Raw genomic sequence first — 18,895 nt, forward strand, 5'->3', positions numbered from 1 at the left:
CTCCAGAGAACATTCATAATGTTTACTGGGCAGTCTCGTTCAGTAATAATACAAGGCAAGAATTGAATCCTCTCAGTAATTGTGTAACTGACTGAATTTATCAATTATCTACTATCTGTTATCTCACTTAGATGATAATCTATAGAGTAACAAATACCAGGCAAGTTCATGAACCACCAAATTCTTCAGAATTACTCACTTTTCTCCAAAATGATGAATGAATTGCAGTCCTTGCCCTCAAGACTCTCACAGCTTAATAAAGGGTACAGCCCTCTAGAAAATAATCATATATACATATGCTGGAAGACAGATAGTAAATAAAGATATATTCAAAGAGCTACTCTAAATCATATCTAAGTGGGACTTAATACCTCTGCTCTATCAGTTCCCAGCTATCCCCTACAATACTTCTAAAACATCTGAGAAAGCAACACAAGATATTGCATCAGTGTCTAAGAAGACTGAATACCTTCAATCACACTGCAGGACCACATATAAATTTGACTCATATTGCTGATTTTATAATATCCATTCGACATGATACAAGATAACTTACACAACATATATTTGGGACAGTACATACAATCCAAAGCGTAGCTACTGATTCTGACTAACTATGGATTTGACACTTGTACTGCTATTTATTAAGCAACTCATAGTAACAATTTGAGAAGCTGTACAATTTTACTACACCACAGGTATATATCACTCTACAAGAGTTAATGTTTTTATAGTTTTTTTCTCACATGAAGTTAATAGCCCGTTTAAAGTGAAAAATAACCTAAATCATTCCTGGATATCATTATCATAGAAACATAAAAACTAAGTTTTGCTTCTTACATTAACTGGTGTTTTTTCTTTTAACATTATTTTTCCCTTGTTACACATATGCGATACGCACTTGAGTATACCCAGGAAGACCACAGAAAGAAGCAACACAAAGCAAATCAAAGAACATGGGAGATAATTTAAAGAAGCAAGAAACCAAGATAAAATCAGCATCCTTCAAGAATGTATCACCCAGAAAGCATCTGCAATAGTGATTTGCACGTCACCATGATGTAGGGTAGGGAACTGCAGTGACCAGATCCAGCCCCTCACCAATGAAGCCAATATGGACAGAAGTGGAGAGGCTGGTAAGGAGGAGCACATTTCTGATGCTGACATCACAGATGGCAGGATGGGTTTTGGATTCCCTTTACTTCAGAGATTACTTGAACAAATGTAGTTTTGATATTAATAGAAATACTGATTGCAATTCAAATATTGAAGATTCTTTTCTTCAACCAGCATATGTCGAGCATTTATCATATGCACAGATAATAGTGCTCCACATGCCAGGAGAGTTTATATGCCATTGGAAGAGATGGCCATCACCATTAAATATTTTTAACAACAAAGACAGTGATTAACAGAAGAATAAAACAAAGGGCTGGAGCTGGATGACTGCAAGAATGAGCTGGGAAGGGCAGGCTGGACTCATCAGATGCCTGATGAAGGAGGCTGTGCTTCACTCTGAAAGCAGTGAGCACTCATAATAAATTATTAAGTTAGAATGTGTGGCAGAAACATGAGTCGAAATTGTGGTAAAAGAGAAACATGAAAAATGCATTTGACATGCTGGCATCTATAAATATTCTCTCAAAGGGCAATAAAAGATACAGAAAGGACAAAAAAATCAGTACACAAACAAAGCACAATAAATCTGAACACCACACACATTTATTTACCAAACACCACATAGTTACTGTGTGCTTAAATGGGGCTGTTCTAAGCCCTTTACAAATGTTGCCTCCTTTAATCCACATTCACGAACTTATGAGAACTTTTGTCTGAGGTTATTAATCCAGTTTCACATATGAGGAAACTGAGACAAAGAGAAACTAAATAAGTTGCTCAAGGTCACACGACTAGTACGTAGTGGATTCAAGAGCCGAACTCGGGCAATCTAGCTACACAATCTACCCAATGCTGTCCAACAGAACTTGCTGTTATGTGACTATTGAGCACTTAATATGTGGCTAGAATGAGGAACTAAATTTTTTATTTTACTTAATTTTAATCATTCAACCACATGTGGCTACTGGCTACCATGCTGGGAAGTTCAGACCATATTCTTACTTAATACATGGTCCAGATTTACTAAGAGCCTCAGTGACAAGCAAGAGAAGAATGATGCAGGGCACAGTGGCTCACACCTGTAATCCCAAAACTCTGGGAGGTCAAGGCAGGACTGCTTGAGCTCAGCCTGAGCAACACAGTGACACCTCACGTCTACCAAATATAAAAAAAATTGGCCAGGCATGATGACGCATGCCTGTAGTCCCAGCTACCTGGGAGGCCGAGGCAGGAGAATCAATTGAGCCCAAGAGTTTGCCACTGCAGTGAGCTATGATCTCACCTCTGCACTCCAGCCTGGCTGTCAGAGCAGGACCTTGTCTCAAAAATTTAAAAATAGGGGAGGGGAAGGAATAGTGCTTAAATAGTCCATTGTAGTCCATTTTATTTTTTAAATTTCATATTATTTTTAATTGACAAATAATAATTATATATGTTTACAAATTTAATGGTTTAACAATTCAAAGAAAACCTTTCAAGGTCATTTCAAGTTTCAAGCAACAACTGACTGCAAAATTTACCAGCTTACTTCAAAAACTCCTTTCCATCGTTAAGACAATGGTACACTGGGCCAATTACCTAAATAAAATGGACTCATTTTTCTTTAAAATGCTATTAAATTAACAATCTGTACTAAATATATCACCCTAAAACAAAGTCTTGATAAAACTTTTATCAACTAACTCTACCCACAACACTGACAGAATTTTGACTTCAAATATTACATATCTAAATTTAAGGAGTAAATGTACTGTTGATAGTTTCCATGTACAAATGAGTTGACACTGTTATACAGATTAACAAACGTCACTATATTGAATCAGACCACTGTCCACAGAGTCCTGTATTGTGTTGCAGACACAAACACCTACAAATTATTAGCCATCTAAGAGATCAGAAGAACAGTATCAACAACAAAATAACAACAACAATAAAAATAACAAAAATACAAACAGTAGCTTACCTGTATTCCTTACAGTGTGGCAGACACTGTGTGAGTCCCTCATGCACACTATCTCACACAGCCCTTCTAACACCTGGGGAAGTACACACTATTATTATCTCTACTTTAGAATCTAGTGCACAGGGAAATTCCATAACTTGCTCAAGGTTACACAGCAAATGAGTGAGAAAACCCAAGTTTGAGACCTCTGTCTAATTAATGTCCATGCTCTTAGCTAACCACCTCTGTGCTTCCTTTCCTCTTCATTAAATTACTCACATAAACCTGTATCAGCTTAGCGGTAACGTGAAAATCTCTAAAAGCTAGTCACAACTAAGCCAAATGCACAACTTTCTAAGACTACGGTTACCTGATTTATCAGAGAAAGAGAGAGAGTGTGTGTGTATGTGTATGTGTGTATGTGTATGGGTGTGTGTGTGCGCGCGCGCAGGTGCAGAGTCAACACAGGTAGGCATTATGAATTGACATTGTAATTCGAGAGGTTACCATAAAAAACAAAAATGGCTTCAAGAAACTAAGTAGAATATGAATGTCAATGCTCTGTAAGATCTTAGAGAACATCCAATCATATAATAGATGGAAAACACCATGACACAAAGATATTCAGTGACCTACCTAAAGTCATATGGTGGTAAAAGTAGATCACAGGTCTTCCAACTCCCAAATCAATATCCCTCTTAACACATTCTAATGGCCATATCTGCGTTTCACCTTAGGATATACGCTACTTCTAATTAAGACTACTCAATCCCAGCACAGAACAAAGTACTCTGTAACTGAGTTTAAGTTATATATTTAAATGGCATGCTTTTATTCCTACTCTTATTATCACATTAGATACTATACTAGTGAGGATCACTTTGACTGCCAGTAATAAGCCAAAAAAGTCTAGAGGTAGCTAGGGGTTGGTATAAATGTTCCTTAGTGTCACTGGTGTCACAAAAGACTAGCCTTCTCTATTTCTCCTCCACCATACTGCTTTTGTCCTTACCGTCACAGTATTGCTGCTATAACTCCAGGAACTGTACTCACATTCCAGGTAGAAAGAAGGATGTAACAAAAAAGCAGACATGACAACTGTCTCAGAAGGTAAAACCTTTACAGAAATCCTCAGCAGGCTTTTGCTTATATCTTAAGAAAGAGTTCATTTGTTGGTTTGCTTGGTAACTGAGGACACTAACACTCCAAATGAGAGAATGGAGATTAGGTAGACAATGAACACCGCCACAAGCAGCCATCTCTCAAGTTCTCAATAAATAATTCTTCTAGTGGTATCTTCTTTTTTGGTCAAAGGTATGAATCCTTTTTTTTTTTTTTTTTTTTGAGGCGGAGTTTCGCTCTTGTTACCCAGGCAGGAGTGCAATGGCGCGATCTCGGCTCACTGCAACCTCCGCCTCCTGGGTTCAGGCAATTCTCCTGCCTCAGCCTCCTGAGTAGCTGGGATTACAGGCACGCGCCACCATGCCCAGCTAATTTTTTTGTATTAGTAGAGACGGGGTTTCACCATGTTGACCAGGATGGTCTCGATCTCTTGACCTTGTGATCCACCCGCCTCGGCCTCCCAAAGTGCTGGGATTACAGGCTTGAGCCACCGTGTCCGGCCTGGTATGAATCCTTTGTAAATCATAAAGAACTACAAACCTACAACTAAATAAAACAGATCAGATGCTAACACTTTAGTCTTGCAACCTTCAATTGTTAACATACAGAGCAAAATGAGTACATTTTAAAGATAAGCTGAAAACGATTATCCATCTACAAAATATCTGAGATATCTGAAATATCCACAGTTTCTGAAAGGATTCGTTTATATATTTCTCTGTCCATTGCTTAAGTTATTAGCTATAATATTTCACTTATCTAAGACCATATTATGACAATCTTAACCATCTAAAATACCGCTAAGAAAACAGAATGGAAGTAGAAATGTTCAGTAAGTCAAATCAACAAATGTACTGCAATTAACATTTACTGGTCAATTTAATAAATATAAGCATCATGTATAGAATTTTTAAGGTATAATAATAGAAGCAAAAGCAAAATGCTAAGAGAATATTAAGAAAGAAATGATTCAATCTAACCTAGAAAGGTGAGGGGAGAAGGAGTCAGGAAACATGCTTTTGGCAGGCGTGGCACTGGAACCTAAAGACTGATCTGATAATGACTGTGACTGCTGGAGAAGAAGGGAAGGACTCGCCATCCAGATGGAGAAGCACATTTGGGAAGCAGCAAATATTCTGATGTAGCTGGCACAGAGGGTACGTGGAGAGATTTATCAATACAGCCAGAAATACTGCATAGGTTAAGCCTAAATTTTAGGTTTTATGGCAAATTGTTTCAGAAAGCTATTTTAGATAGCAATGGAAGGGTGGCACACAGAGTTAAATGCTCAGGCTTCTTCTCAGATCCTCCCACTATCACCCTAAGAGAATTTCCTGTATTTACGTGGATTCTTCATGTTTGGGCACCTAAGAGCCCCTCCTTCACCTACTTTCTTGCCATACTTAACAACTTGCAGTTTTCCCAACACATTATGCCCTCTCTTACCTTCATGACTCTTCCTGTGGGATGCTCACACAAACTCTCTTTTTCCCTAAACTAGCTAGCCGTTATGCATGCTTTCAGACTTGGCTCAACTGAGAGCAATCGATCACCTCATCAAATAATTTAATTCCTTCAGTCCTCTCATCAACAAATGAGGGCAAGTTAAGAGGGTCAGTTAAGTATCTCCCGGCTTGGGGTTCCATGACCTTGTCTATTACAATGCCTATCAAACCATTGTAATTACTGACTTTTGTCTCTGACCACTGGCATCTGAGCTCCTTGAGGATACATCTCTGCACCCTTGCATCTAAGATGCGTTAAGTATTCAATATATGTTTACTGAATAAAATGAATGAGGAGGCTACTGTCATCATCTAGAAGAAAAGTATGAAGGAATGAATGTGGGAATGAAAAGGTCAGGATAGACACCAAAGCTAGTATGTCTTACTAACAAGAGAGACCTTCAAGGCCCTCACTCAAAACCTACTCTTATTTTAGAATTAGTTTTAATAACCTTGGTCATCATGTTCTATAACCTACAAAATATGCAAAATGAAGAATCTGAATTATTAAGAAAAAATTCAATCATATTTAGCATACTTCTGTTTAATGAGAGAGAAACATGCACTGTTTTTCAAGTTTTTTTAAATTTAAATAAAACATGAGGCTTCTAAAGGAGAAAACCAGGATCTTCAGAAACACACAGCTCCTATGATTACATTTACGCCTTACACACATCTGAAAAGATGGGGTGGCTTTACTCTTCAGTAGGCTTAATGGTGTCTCACCTTGCCAATCTAGTGGAGCTTGGCCCTAGAGATGCAGGCTAATGAAGACATTTGAAGGGAAAACTGTGAACATTTGTTTTTCCAATCTGCACAGTTATCACTCATCCCATCCTTTTCCCTGGTCCACCAGACTACATTATTATCTCAACTCTGCCCATGACAGCCTCATATCAAAACACACTAACCCACTAGACTACGTTGCCTAACTGCACAAACACTTCTTAGACAAGACTGTCTTAACAAATGCATGTTACACCATTCATCTATTCTTTCATTCATTTTATAATTTCCCTCCCTCCCCAAAATAATTCTTTCTTTTTTTTCCCCTGAGACAGAGTTTTGTTCTTGTTGCCCAGGCTGGAATGCAAAGGTGTGATCTCGATTTGCCATAACCTCCAACTCCCGGGTTCAAGCAATTCTCCTGCCTCAACCTCCCAAGTAGCTGGGATTACAAGCATGCACCACGACCTGCTAATTTTGTATTTTTTTTAGTAGAGACAGAGTTTCGCCATGTTGGTCAGGCTGGTCTCAAACTCTCAACCTCAGGTGAGCCGCCCACCTCAGCCTCCCAAAGTGCTAGAATTACAGGCGTGAGGCATCACATCTGGCCTCCAAAATAATTCTTATCCATACCCATGAGTCTTAGCATAAGTTTGTTTCTATCTCATACCAAGAAAAACTATTTGATAAAAACTTCTCTCAAACTATTTATCATATTTTACCCCCAACTTTGATACTTCTAGGATAATTTTCTCTTCACAAATCAACTTTTCATACTATTTATAATATTAATGTGAATACAATACTTAGAAATGCTGCATTCCCTCTACATCCATCCAAATTCATATCATATTTTAAAGAACTCAATTAAAAAAAAAAACTTCTCTTAAGGGTCAGTGTTTTATATTCATCTGCATGACATTGCTTTTTTCAAGGAGTCTGTCAATATAAAAAAAGGTAAACTGTAACAATATTCTGCAAAAGGATAAAATTAATACTAAATAGGTTAATGATCAAAAACACTATCAGAAGAGATTTAAAAAAGCAAGCTTCTAAGAAAGAAAATCTATGCATATACTTCCTGTTTTTCACAAAAAAATTCTGTCTGAAAATTTTTAAACAAAAGTTTGAGAACAAAAGCCATTCACTACTTTAATATATAGTATCTTTTGGCAGTATTTTTTATATATTCACTTGATGTTTCCTGTAATATATAATATATGAGATATATCTATATATCTGCATTATGAAAGACACAAAAATTATTATTCTTTTCCCTGGGTACATTCCAAGTAACTATTATTGTGAATGAGAACAAAAACTAAAAAAAATTCCAATGAAAAATTCTGACTGTAAAGGTCAAACTACATAAATCTGACATTTTCAAACAGATTGGGATTAAATTAGCTAATTTATGTTCTCCTGAAATAGTAAAAGCAGTATTTTTTCTTTAAATACCTAATTGTTAGAATCCTGCTATTGTGAGATGGGAATGTAGTTTTCTATTTCAGAAGGGGAGCAGAAATAAAGTAGAAAGCAGGAGGTAAATGACTGTAAAGTATCCTAAATAATACTGCCACATTGTCAAAGGTAAATGACAAGACTCCCTGCTTTTTGAGATGCTTGTCTGTTCAGTCACTTAAATACCACATTCTTCCATAAAATGAAAAAAAAAAAAAAAAAAAAAAAAAAGACAAGAAGATGTCTAAGATTTCTTTCAGCTCTTTATATGGTTGACTATTTTGTGTATCACAATTCATACTATCATGCTAAATCATTTTACATAAGACATGGAATCTCATAACCTTTACTTTAAAACACAGATTATATCACATTTAAGAAAAAAATCTAAACTAATCTACATTTTATGTCATCTGTTATACGTACCCTCTTCAAATCATAAAAAGATAGAATGCTTAATACATCTTACATGTGAAAAGGCTGTACAAATTTGTCAACTGATTTTAAATCACAGATTAGTGAAATTGCCAATATAATCAACTGAATTGATGGCCTGCGTTTTTTGAAAATAAATTCCTAACTATCATTTTAGAAATTTACTATTTTAAATGCTTAAAAAGTAAAATATAAAAGTACATCTTCAAAGATGTATCTACATTAGCCATTTAAGATCTATAAATAAGTCATGCAATTTTAAAATGTTTTCAAAAATATATTTCAGCACAGTCTAGACACAAGCTATAAATATAGGATTGTTCTTAATATAAACAGCATTAAGCATATAATCATAAACAGAAGCAATTATTCACTAAAAAGGCAGTAAAATCTACTATTCATTGGCTAAATTCATATTTATAGCTATTATTTTATCACCTATTCATACAAATAAAAATCATTTAGTTCTTATGTTGTGTCATAGGCAGAATCCTAGCTTGTTCTCTTCTGACATCTGCTATGAATATTTATATTTTAAAATTAAAAGAAACAAGGATTATAAAAATTATTCTTCTACCTCCAAAATACATGCTGCAAGGGGATCTTTACAATGTGAAAAGTACTACGACAGCAGCAATTCTTACTAGAATAAGCTCCCCTTACTCTCCCTACCTCTTAATAATATACGCCTAATTTTTGTTCAAAAACAGTAACAATGAGGCATGTTAACAATCATGCCATTACCTGATCCTTTTCAGATACCACAATATATCAGAAATGCAAAAGCATATATGGAAACTCAAAATCCCTTTTTATAGCACATCCTTAGGTCGATACTTAGCAAAATCTGAGTGCCTTTAAAGTGTTTGATTGTTCATTCTGCTATGATCCTACCTTCCTTCACTGTGGCTGTTTTTTGCCTTGATGGTGTCACCAGCTCCTTTACAATCTGCAAGACTTGAATCATTGCTAGTTAACAAGCCAAAGACTCCAGCTGCTTCCTCTAGAAATCCAACAGGTTTCATCACCAGAAGCTCATTTCTGCTTTCCGAAAGCTCAAGCACGAACACAGTTCAACTTCAGATAAATGAATGCTTTGCCTAGCTATCCATGAAGGCTCTGAAGCAGTTAATAAGAAATAACGAAAGGATAGGCTGTATCTTCTTGAAATGATGGATTCAAAGTGATTTCAGCACATGTGAAAGCCCCATCCTCAAAGTCCAAAATGTAATACTTTGCACAGCCTTAACTAGTTACAACAAAACAAAACAAAACAAAATGTGGGTAATCTTCTGTAAATCACTAAGTGAAAACATTTTCTCACAAAAGCCATGACAGGAAAAATAAAGTGCTCTGCTATAAATTCTCACATAGTGCATCACAGATGCTATGTGCAAGTTAAGTAGTCAACCAAAATACCCTGCACTGTCGAAAGCCTTAATACTTTTTTCCAATTTCTCAAAAACCTTACATTTGAAACAGAAAATAAAATGTAGATAAAAATAAAATCTATCTTGCTAACTCTAAGCTCCCAGATTTGCATAAAAGATATGGTGCCTCAAAAATATCCTATAAATTCCTTGTCCTCCTCCTCACATATACACCTCTGACATCCCAGTCCATGAATAGAAGTCTAAATTCACATGCACACTAGAAATTCCCTTAAGAGTCTATAAAGTCAATGGTCTCAACAGCCAGTGCCATGGACCAGGTAATTTTAAAACAAGTATAACCACTGCTCCTATCATATGATTTTTAACAGCCAAGTTGTAACAGATACCGAGTTAATATTTAACACCTTTGTTATATGTTCTATTAATCACATAGCAGCCCTTCTCAAACCTACAGAGTTAACTAAAAGAGAAAAATGACATTCAGGTGAACATGGCTAAATGTTATGTTTATTAAAGTGATTCTCCATCAGCAATTTTTTCCTCTTACTGTACTGCCAATTTTCCTCTCCTATTTTTCTTTCCTTCCCAGGAATTATCTTGTCATTTTTAACATATCATAAAATATTAGATCCCAGAGCAAATCAGAGGCAGGTTCTTTGGCCTTCAGAGAGTTAAAAGTTTATTTGTTATTTTCTCGTTTTTCAGCTGGACCACTGAGCACAGTGAATCAACCAAGGTTAGAAGTAAATGAATCCAAAACTCAATCTTCTGCTTTCTCTCCAACAAGTGCCCTCTGTAAAAATGTATAGTTTTAAAATTCAAGGTGAAGTCTTCAGCTCTTCGGACATGATGTGCTACAATATGTACATATATATCACCCATAATGTATGCTCCATATGGGTGTTAGCTTCAGAAATCAGTGCTCCAAGCCATGATAGTGAGAAAATACTTGGAAATAGAGGATGAAACAGAACCACTCTCCTAACTCCCTATTATCATTAAAGAACATGTTTGTACTCACAAAGTAAATCGAAGTAAGAGTTCAGGTAGATCAAAGACCAAGTTTTAAACCTCAAGTCAAAACTGTGATCTTGAATGAATCCCTCTGCAGACATGGATTTAAACAAAGGTGGAACTCTAACTCCTCAATTCAAGTTTCCCCAGTTCTTTCTGTCCCTATCCCATTGCCTAGGGCAGTTTGGGACATGTAATAAGTGTTAAGTATCTACTGCTTTTGTTTTCCAATCATGTTTCCAGCTCCTGAGAAACTACTTCCTCTCTTCTGGAGAAGATTTTTGGAAGGTACTCTTTTTGACAGATAACTTCCTGTTAGCTTTCCTCTCTCACAGTCTTTCTCTTTCCATGCAAGGAAGGAGATATGCAGGACATTAATCTCTCAGTCAACTATTTCCTCCATATCTAGCCAGGAAAGAGAGGAATATCTAAATTCATGTCTCCATAAATTTCAATCATCATCATCCTTATATCACTGATATTAGCACTAGTTTTGAAAATGAAAATCACATAGCAATCACTTTAAACACATTGGTTCACTACTGTCAATGCTTAGCTTCTGCTAAGCAATCAACAGCTTTTTATTGTTTCTCTCCTCATTTTTCATCACACGTTGCATCAGTAAAAATATCTGACAACATACTCTGATATATATAACCGAGCTGAACTCCTTAAAATGCCAAAGTCATAGACGACAAAGACAGACTGAGGAAGTGTTACAGATTAGAGGAGAATCGAGTCAGTACGACAAAATGCAACAGAGGATCCCAGATTAGATAGCGGGCCAGAAAGGGTTGAGGGAAAATATGGGACATTTGGGGAGAAGCGGTGAAATCTGAATATAATCTATAAATTTATCAGTTAATTTCAAGACTATGACCAATGCACTGTAGTTATGTAACAGAACATCTTGGATATTACGATATATACTCTGAAGTATTTAAGGGTAAATACTTCAACTCACGCTCTAATACTTCAGAAAAAAAAAGGCAATAATATTAACACAGGATGAGAAAATGAACGTCATAAAATGTTAACACAGGAAATTCGGGTAAAAGAATAGGAGAATTGTCTATGGTATTCTTGCAACACTTTCCTAAGTCGGAAATTATTTTAAAACAAAAAATTAGATCCTGACTTACTCACTCTCTGGAATGTATCCAGAAGAGGCATGATGGAGCAGTGGGACAACATAGTTGGGGTCTTCTCACTTCAATATTATGTCCCACTGGTCAATTCCCTCCATGCCATGGTCTGAATTTCTAAGTTCCCCCAAAATTCTTGTATTACACCCAAGCCCCAAGGTGATGGTACCACGAAGCAGCGCCTTTGAGGGGTGATGAAAATCATGGGGGCAGAGCTTTCATTAATGAGCTTAGTGCCCTTACAAGAGATACCCCAGAGAGCTACCTTGCCTTTCCATCACGTGAGGAGAAGCTAGAAGGCGCCATCAATGAACCAGAAAATAGGCCCCCCCAGACATTAAATCTGCCAGTACCTTGATCTTGGACTTCCCAGCCTCCAGAACTGTAAGAAATAAATTTATATTTTTTGTAAGCTATCTAGCTTATGATATTTTGTTACAGCAGCCCACACAGAATAACACAAGTGCTACAACCCATTGGTTAATTTGACTATAACTTCATAATAAGTCCTGATAGCTGACAGAGAAAATCCTCCCTCTCTAATAGTATTTAGAAATATCCTAGCTATTTTTGGTCCTTTACCTTTCCATCCTTTCCATATAAAATGTAAAATTATCTAATAAGTTCCCTGGTAAGCCTGACTGAGATTTGATTTGAATTTCATTGCTCTATATGTCAACTAGGGAGAAACGATATTTTTCTGATACAAAGTTTTTCTCTACAAAAACATGGTATATTTCTATATTTCTAGGTCCTCCTAACATCCTTTTTAAAAAATATATAATTTCCCTTAGAATTCTTATGTCTTTCATTAGATTTATTTCTATTTATTTTTTCTGATACGATTGAAAACAGAGTCTCTAATTAGTTTTTCAAGGCTGATACTTAAGCATGCAACTAACTTCTGTACATACGTTTAATTATTATTATTTTTGAGACACAGTCTCCCTCTGTCACTCAACCTGGAGTGCAATGGCGCGATCTCGGCTCACTGCAATCTCCACCTTCTGCATTCAAGCAATTCTCCTGCCTCAGCCTCTTGAGTAGCTGAGATTACAGGTGCCCACCACCACACCTGACTAATTTTTGTATTTTTAGTAGTGACAGGGTTTCACCATGTTGGCCAGGTTGGTCTCAAATTCCTGACCTAAGTGATCCACCCGCCTCGGTCCCCCAAAGTGCTGGGATTACAGGCGTGAGCCACAGCTCCTGGCCTTATACCTTAGTTTTATATGTAGCTACACTGTTAACATCTTCCTTATTTCTAACAATTTATCTGTAAATTCTTCTGGTTTTCTCTACCTAAATAATAATATCATCTGTATTTTTTTTTCTTTTTCTGAGATAGTCTCACATTTTTATATTTTTCATAGAGACAGGGTTTCACTATGTTGCCCCGAGGCTGGTCTCAAGCTCCTGAGCTCAAGCAATCTGCCCACCTCAGCCTTCCCAAGTGCTGGGATTATAAGCATGAGCCACCACACCCAACCTCATCTGTAATTTATGAAGAATTCATTTCCTCCTTCCAATCCTTATACCTCTAATTTGTTTTTCTTGTTTTCCTTCACTGGCTAAGACCAGCAATACAATCTTTAATACAAGTGGTTCTAACCAGCACACTTTTCTACTTTTTTCATTTTAAAGGGATGCTTTTAACATTTTCCAATTTAAGATGATGCTTGCTTTCAGCCTTTAATAGATACTCTTTATCAGGCTACTCAAGAGGCTGAGGTGGAAGGATCCCTTGAGCCCATGACTGTGAGGTTGCAATGAGCTATGACTGTGCCACTGCACTCCAGCTCTAGCCTGGGCAACAGACTGAGCCCCCATATCTAAAAAAAATTAAAATTATTTTTAAAAATTTTTAAAGAATTCAGATATAGATACTCTTTATCAGGTTAGGGAAATTCCCTTCCATTCCTGACTTAGAAGAGTGATTTGAGAATGTTATTTTTAAATGTCAATACTTACAATATATGAAAATATCATCCTTTGTAACTACAGAATTTAAGACTTACAATAAAAACCTTTCTATTTCGACTTAAAAACACGAGGTATCAGTTTATCTCATTTTATTAGGTACTTGCTAGGTACAGGCGTGATGTGCTACATCTCGTTTGTACCAGCTTGCTGGCAGCCTGAAGTTTTAAAATTGGCTGTGGTGGGTGTTTTTATACCAAAGAAATTAGCAAACACTACAATCACGGTTTTCTCCCTCCCACACTACCCAGTGGCTGGTTGTTAAACATTTACCAACACAACAATGGGGGCAGGGGGAAAAAAACTGAAGATGCTATAAGTAATATTTACATTCATTCAACAAGCATTCATTGAGTATTTACTATGTGCTAGGTAGGCACTGGGAATTAGAAACTTCAGGCGCTCATAACCAAGAAGAATGTGCTAAGTGACAAAGCAGCGCTAAAATCAATTTTGAGTTGGCAGGGCAGGTTTCAACAGAGAATGAGGGATATAAAATAAGAATACCATATGGAAAAATCTTTCGAATTGATAATCGCTCCCCTGTCTAAAAACATTAATGGCTTTCCATTTGCACAGATAAGTCTAAATTCCTTAGCATAGAATGTGGCCTCATTTATAATTTGGTCCCCATCTATCACTGCAGGCATAATTCCCGAAGTTTCTTGCCAGTACTACTTCAATTTTATGCAGTAGGCACATGACACTTTCCTCCATTCCCTGAATACAGCATTGCCTTCGCATATACCATGCCCTCTGCCTACGGGAACTTCCCCATTTTGTCTACTCAGACTTTCAACATCTAATTTTTGTCATCTCCTTAGAGAAATATTCCCAGTCTTCTCAGGGCATTAATTAGCTATTCCCTCTCTCCTCATAGCTACAACACCCTATACATACCTAAATCTATCAGAACATTATCCCAATGAATTTCAGCTATTTACAAGTTACTTTCCTGACCCAGACGATGTCTCTCATGGGGGACATAGACTAAATACACAGTCTGCAAATATTTTACATAAAAGCTAGACAGTAAATGTTTTCTACTTTGTGAGTCACATGGTCATTGCTGTAACTACTCGACTCTGCTATTGTATAATACACATAGACAATACACATATGAGTTTGTGTCCAAATATGACCCACAGGCTGTAGTTTGCAGACCACAAACCACCAGTGGGGGGTGGGGGGAGGCAATGTCTAGAGACATTTTTGATTGTCACAACAGGAGGTGGGGGTACTATGGCATCTAGTGCACAGAAGCCAAAGAAGCTACTTAACATCCTACAATTTACAGAACGGCCTCCACAAGAATTATCTAGACCCAAAAGTCAGTAGTGATGAGTTGACAAACCCTGCCCCAGACCATGTCCCTCATGGATAGTAACTGTCCTGAGTAACATTTGAAGCTTTATTATAGCTTTAGGCTCATTGTTATATAATAAAGGTTTGGGTATATCAATAGTTAAACAATAGAATTTCTAAAAATTTGCTATCAGTCAAATCAAAATCATGATCTCTATTTTTGCAAAAAGAATCAAAAGCCTTAACATTCTGCATACTATCCGAACAGTAAAATTATGACAGTAACTTTATATTAACAAATATAGTCATGCACACAAATTTAGTTACAAGGATATTTGCAATGTGTATTGTTTATAATTGCAAAAAAAAGGAAATAATTGAAATGTCCAACAACAAGAACTTAATATAAGTCTCAGTGAGTGTACACCAGGGAATACTAGATGTCATTTAAAAAAATTATACTCTAGACAAGTGGTTCTCAATCTACAGTGAAATCACCTGGAGAGTTTCAAGGAGTACTGATGCCTGAACCCATCCACAGGGATTCTGACTTCATTGTCCGAGGGAGCCGCCTGGGCATCACAAAGTTTAAAAGCTCCCCTAAATGATCCTAACCTTCAACCATGGTTAAGAACCACCATTCTAGAAGAATGACATAGAAAAAGCTAACTACAAACGAATAGTTACATATTCATATAAATGAATATATAAACATGAAAGGTATGAAATATTGTAATTTCACTCTTGTCACATGAATGGATCAATGGAAGGATGAATGGATGAATGATGAATGAATAGATGATAGATGGATGGATGGATGGTGGATGGGTGGGTGGCTGGGTAGAGGAGGCACACAAAAGAAAAATATCAAAATCTTATTTGGCCCCAAATATAAAAGGACAAGAGAATTGGCATAATTCTAAAGCAAAATTATACTACTATTCACAGGAAATAATGTCATAAGTAATTCAAACCAACACCCTAGAATCTTAAGAAATTACAATACAAACTAATAGGTCTCTATTTTCTTCTTTTTGTTAATACACATCTTTAATAGTTTTTATAATAATAATTTGTGTTCACTATAGAAAAGTAAGAATCTAAAACTAAGCCAAAAGAAAATAAAAATGTCTCTTAGGTCCCACATACAGAGATAAGCACTACCGACAATCTTTTAGACTTACTGTGAACTTTCTGGTTACTGATTTCAAAGAAATGAGGTACTATTATATATATTCTTTTGGAACTAATGTGTTTTCACCTTTCATATGTGTCATCAACATCATTTTTATGCAATAAACACAGACAAGAACATTTGCACTGCACTCTAAGCCTACAAATTCTTTTGATCATATGAATAACAACCCAGCATCTTTTCATTCTTGGCAATGATTCAGCTTTTTTTAACCCACTTTTCAGAAAACTTTTTTGGCTTTCCTGGAAATACATCTCAGAATTGAACTACTGTCATCCTTTTCAGAACATGTAGATAAATGAGATGAAAAAAATGTGAGAAATTATTTTATTGTGACAAACATAATCTGTAAATATTCAAGATGTCCACTGGCCTGAAAATATAAAAAGACTGTAGGATATTAAACTATAAACCATTTCTAACCCTTCTCTCTTTTTTGGGTTAGGAAATCAGTTAATAGACTTCATTTCTTTGTCATTCTACTTAAGATTTTTTTTTTGTTTTTGGTTGTTTTTTTTTTGAGACGGAGTCTCGCTCTGTCACCCAGGCTGAAATGCAGTGACTCAATCTTGGCTCACTGCAACCTCCGCTTCCCAGGTTCAAATGATTCAACCTGCCTCAGCCTCCCCAGTAGCTGGGATTACAGGCATCTGCTATCATGCCTAATATATTTTTTTTTTTTTTGAGATAGACTCTTGCTCTGTCACCCAGGCTGGAGTACAGCAGCTGGATCTCAGCGCACTGCAAGCTCCGTCTCCCAGGTTCAAGCAATTCTCCTGTCTCAGTCTCCTGAGTAGCTGCGATTATAGGCACATGGCACCACACCCTGCTCATTTTTTATTTTTAGCAGCGATGGGGTTTCACCATTTTGGTCAGGCTAGCCTCGAACTCCTGACCTTGTAATCCACCAACCTTGGCCTCCCAAAGTGCTGGGATTACAGGCATGAGCCACTGCACCCGGCCCTTTTTTTTTTTTTAAATGGAGTTTCCCTCTTGTCACCCAGGCTGGAGTGCAGTGGCACCATCTCAGCTCACTGCAACCTCCACCTCCCGGGTTCAAGTGATTCTCCTGCCTCAGCCTCCCAAGTAGCTGGGATTACAGGTGCCCACCACCATGCCTGGATAATTTTTTGTATTTTTAGTAGAGATGGGGTTTTACCATGCTGGGCAGGCTGGTCTCAAACACCAGCCCTCAGGTGATCCACCCATCTTGGCCTCCCAAAGTGCTGGGATTACAGGTGTGGGCCACCTCGCCCAGCCTCTACTTAAGTTTTAAAGGCAGAAAAATATAGTCACTTCATTCTAGAATGTAGAAAATCAACCTCTACAAACTTCTACAATATAAAATATAGCACATTATTACAAAAAAATAAAAATTCGTTGACAACTTGAAATTGTCACATGTGGAAACAGCCACAGAATATGTGTTTGTGGATACAACATTATCCTTCTCTCACATAATCTCAAAGCAGATTATATGATAGTAACTGTTTATGAACAGAAGTGTTTGCATTAATAGAATTAAGTTAGCAATTCTTTGAAAAGCAGTCTTTAAAAATATTTTATCAGATGACAATTCATTTTGCTCATATAGAGCAGTTAAGAAACTTCTCATCAACTCTGTAGCTCAGTGGACACTATCATAAACATGTATAAAGCTTCACAAACATGGGAAATAAAAATATATTATTCTACTTTATCTTCACAACGAGAAAATGTATTTTAAAGGCAATAAAATCTGGTTCATTCACACAAGATTTCGTATGTACCTAGTATGTAAGAGGTACCATGCCAATTGCTGTTTTACAGGAGTAATCATCCTCCTTCCATTCTACAAAGAGAATCTGGCATTAAATAATTACAAAATTAATTATTAAATTATAATTGAGATGGCTCTTGCAAGTAGTAGAAGATGACGGAGAGTTGTGCCCTTAAGTGGAAAAACAGTGTGAATTAAAGGCAATGCACAACACACTATAACTGAACACAGTTTAATTTCCACATTACATTTTGAATTTTTTAAGGAAGCCTATCTTTGTGTAGAACATGCAAAGCCACATGAAAATGGACACACAAATACAGAAGGAAAGAGATTTTTTAGTCATAATAATGAAATTTAAATATGGTTACATTTTGAAAATCAAAAATTCAAGAAAACAGAGCATTCAACCAATCTAGACCTACTCTAGATTCCAACAAAACTATCAAATAACATTATTAGTCTTAAAAAAATTCATTATCGGATGGGCACAGTGGCTCACGCCTGTAATCCCAGCACTTTGGGAGGCTGAGATGGACAGATCACCTGAGGTCAGGAGTTCAAGACCAGCCTGTCCAACACAGCAAAACCCTGTCTCTACTAAAAATACAAAAATTAGCCAGTGTGGTGGCAGGTGCCTGTAATCGCAGCTACTCAGGAGGCTGAGGTGGGGAGAATTGCTGGAACCCAAGAGGCAGAGGTTGCAGTGAGCAGAGATCACACCACTGCACTCCAGCCTGGGTGACAGAGCAAGACACTATCTCAAAAAAAAAAAATCATTCTCATTAAAAAA

General features: G+C 36.7%; 1 protein-coding gene across 2 annotated transcripts in view; it reads right to left on the minus strand.

Annotated features, from left to right (window-relative positions):
* USP6NL (USP6 N-terminal like) overlaps positions 1 to 18,895 on the minus strand; it is a 150,846-nt gene that overhangs the window by 102,921 nt on the left and 29,030 nt on the right. Inside the window, exon 1 of one of the 2 annotated variants that reach the window (XM_064369080.1) lies at positions 9,205 to 9,300. The exons of the other annotated variant lie outside the window; for it this stretch is intronic. Within the exon in view, the coding sequence (XP_064225150.1) occupies positions 9,205 to 9,277 (73 nt within the window). The 5' untranslated portion in view covers positions 9,278 to 9,300. Of the gene's footprint in view, positions 1 to 9,204; positions 9,301 to 18,895 lie in introns of those variants that run through there. 2 annotated transcript variants of the gene reach the window in all.

Source organism: Aotus nancymaae, unplaced genomic scaffold, assembly GCF_030222135.1.
Source record: "Aotus nancymaae isolate 86718 unplaced genomic scaffold, 86718_ANA_hifiasm-v0.15.2.pri h1tg000083l, whole genome shotgun sequence".
Taxonomy (NCBI): Eukaryota; Metazoa; Chordata; class Mammalia; order Primates; family Aotidae; genus Aotus; species Aotus nancymaae.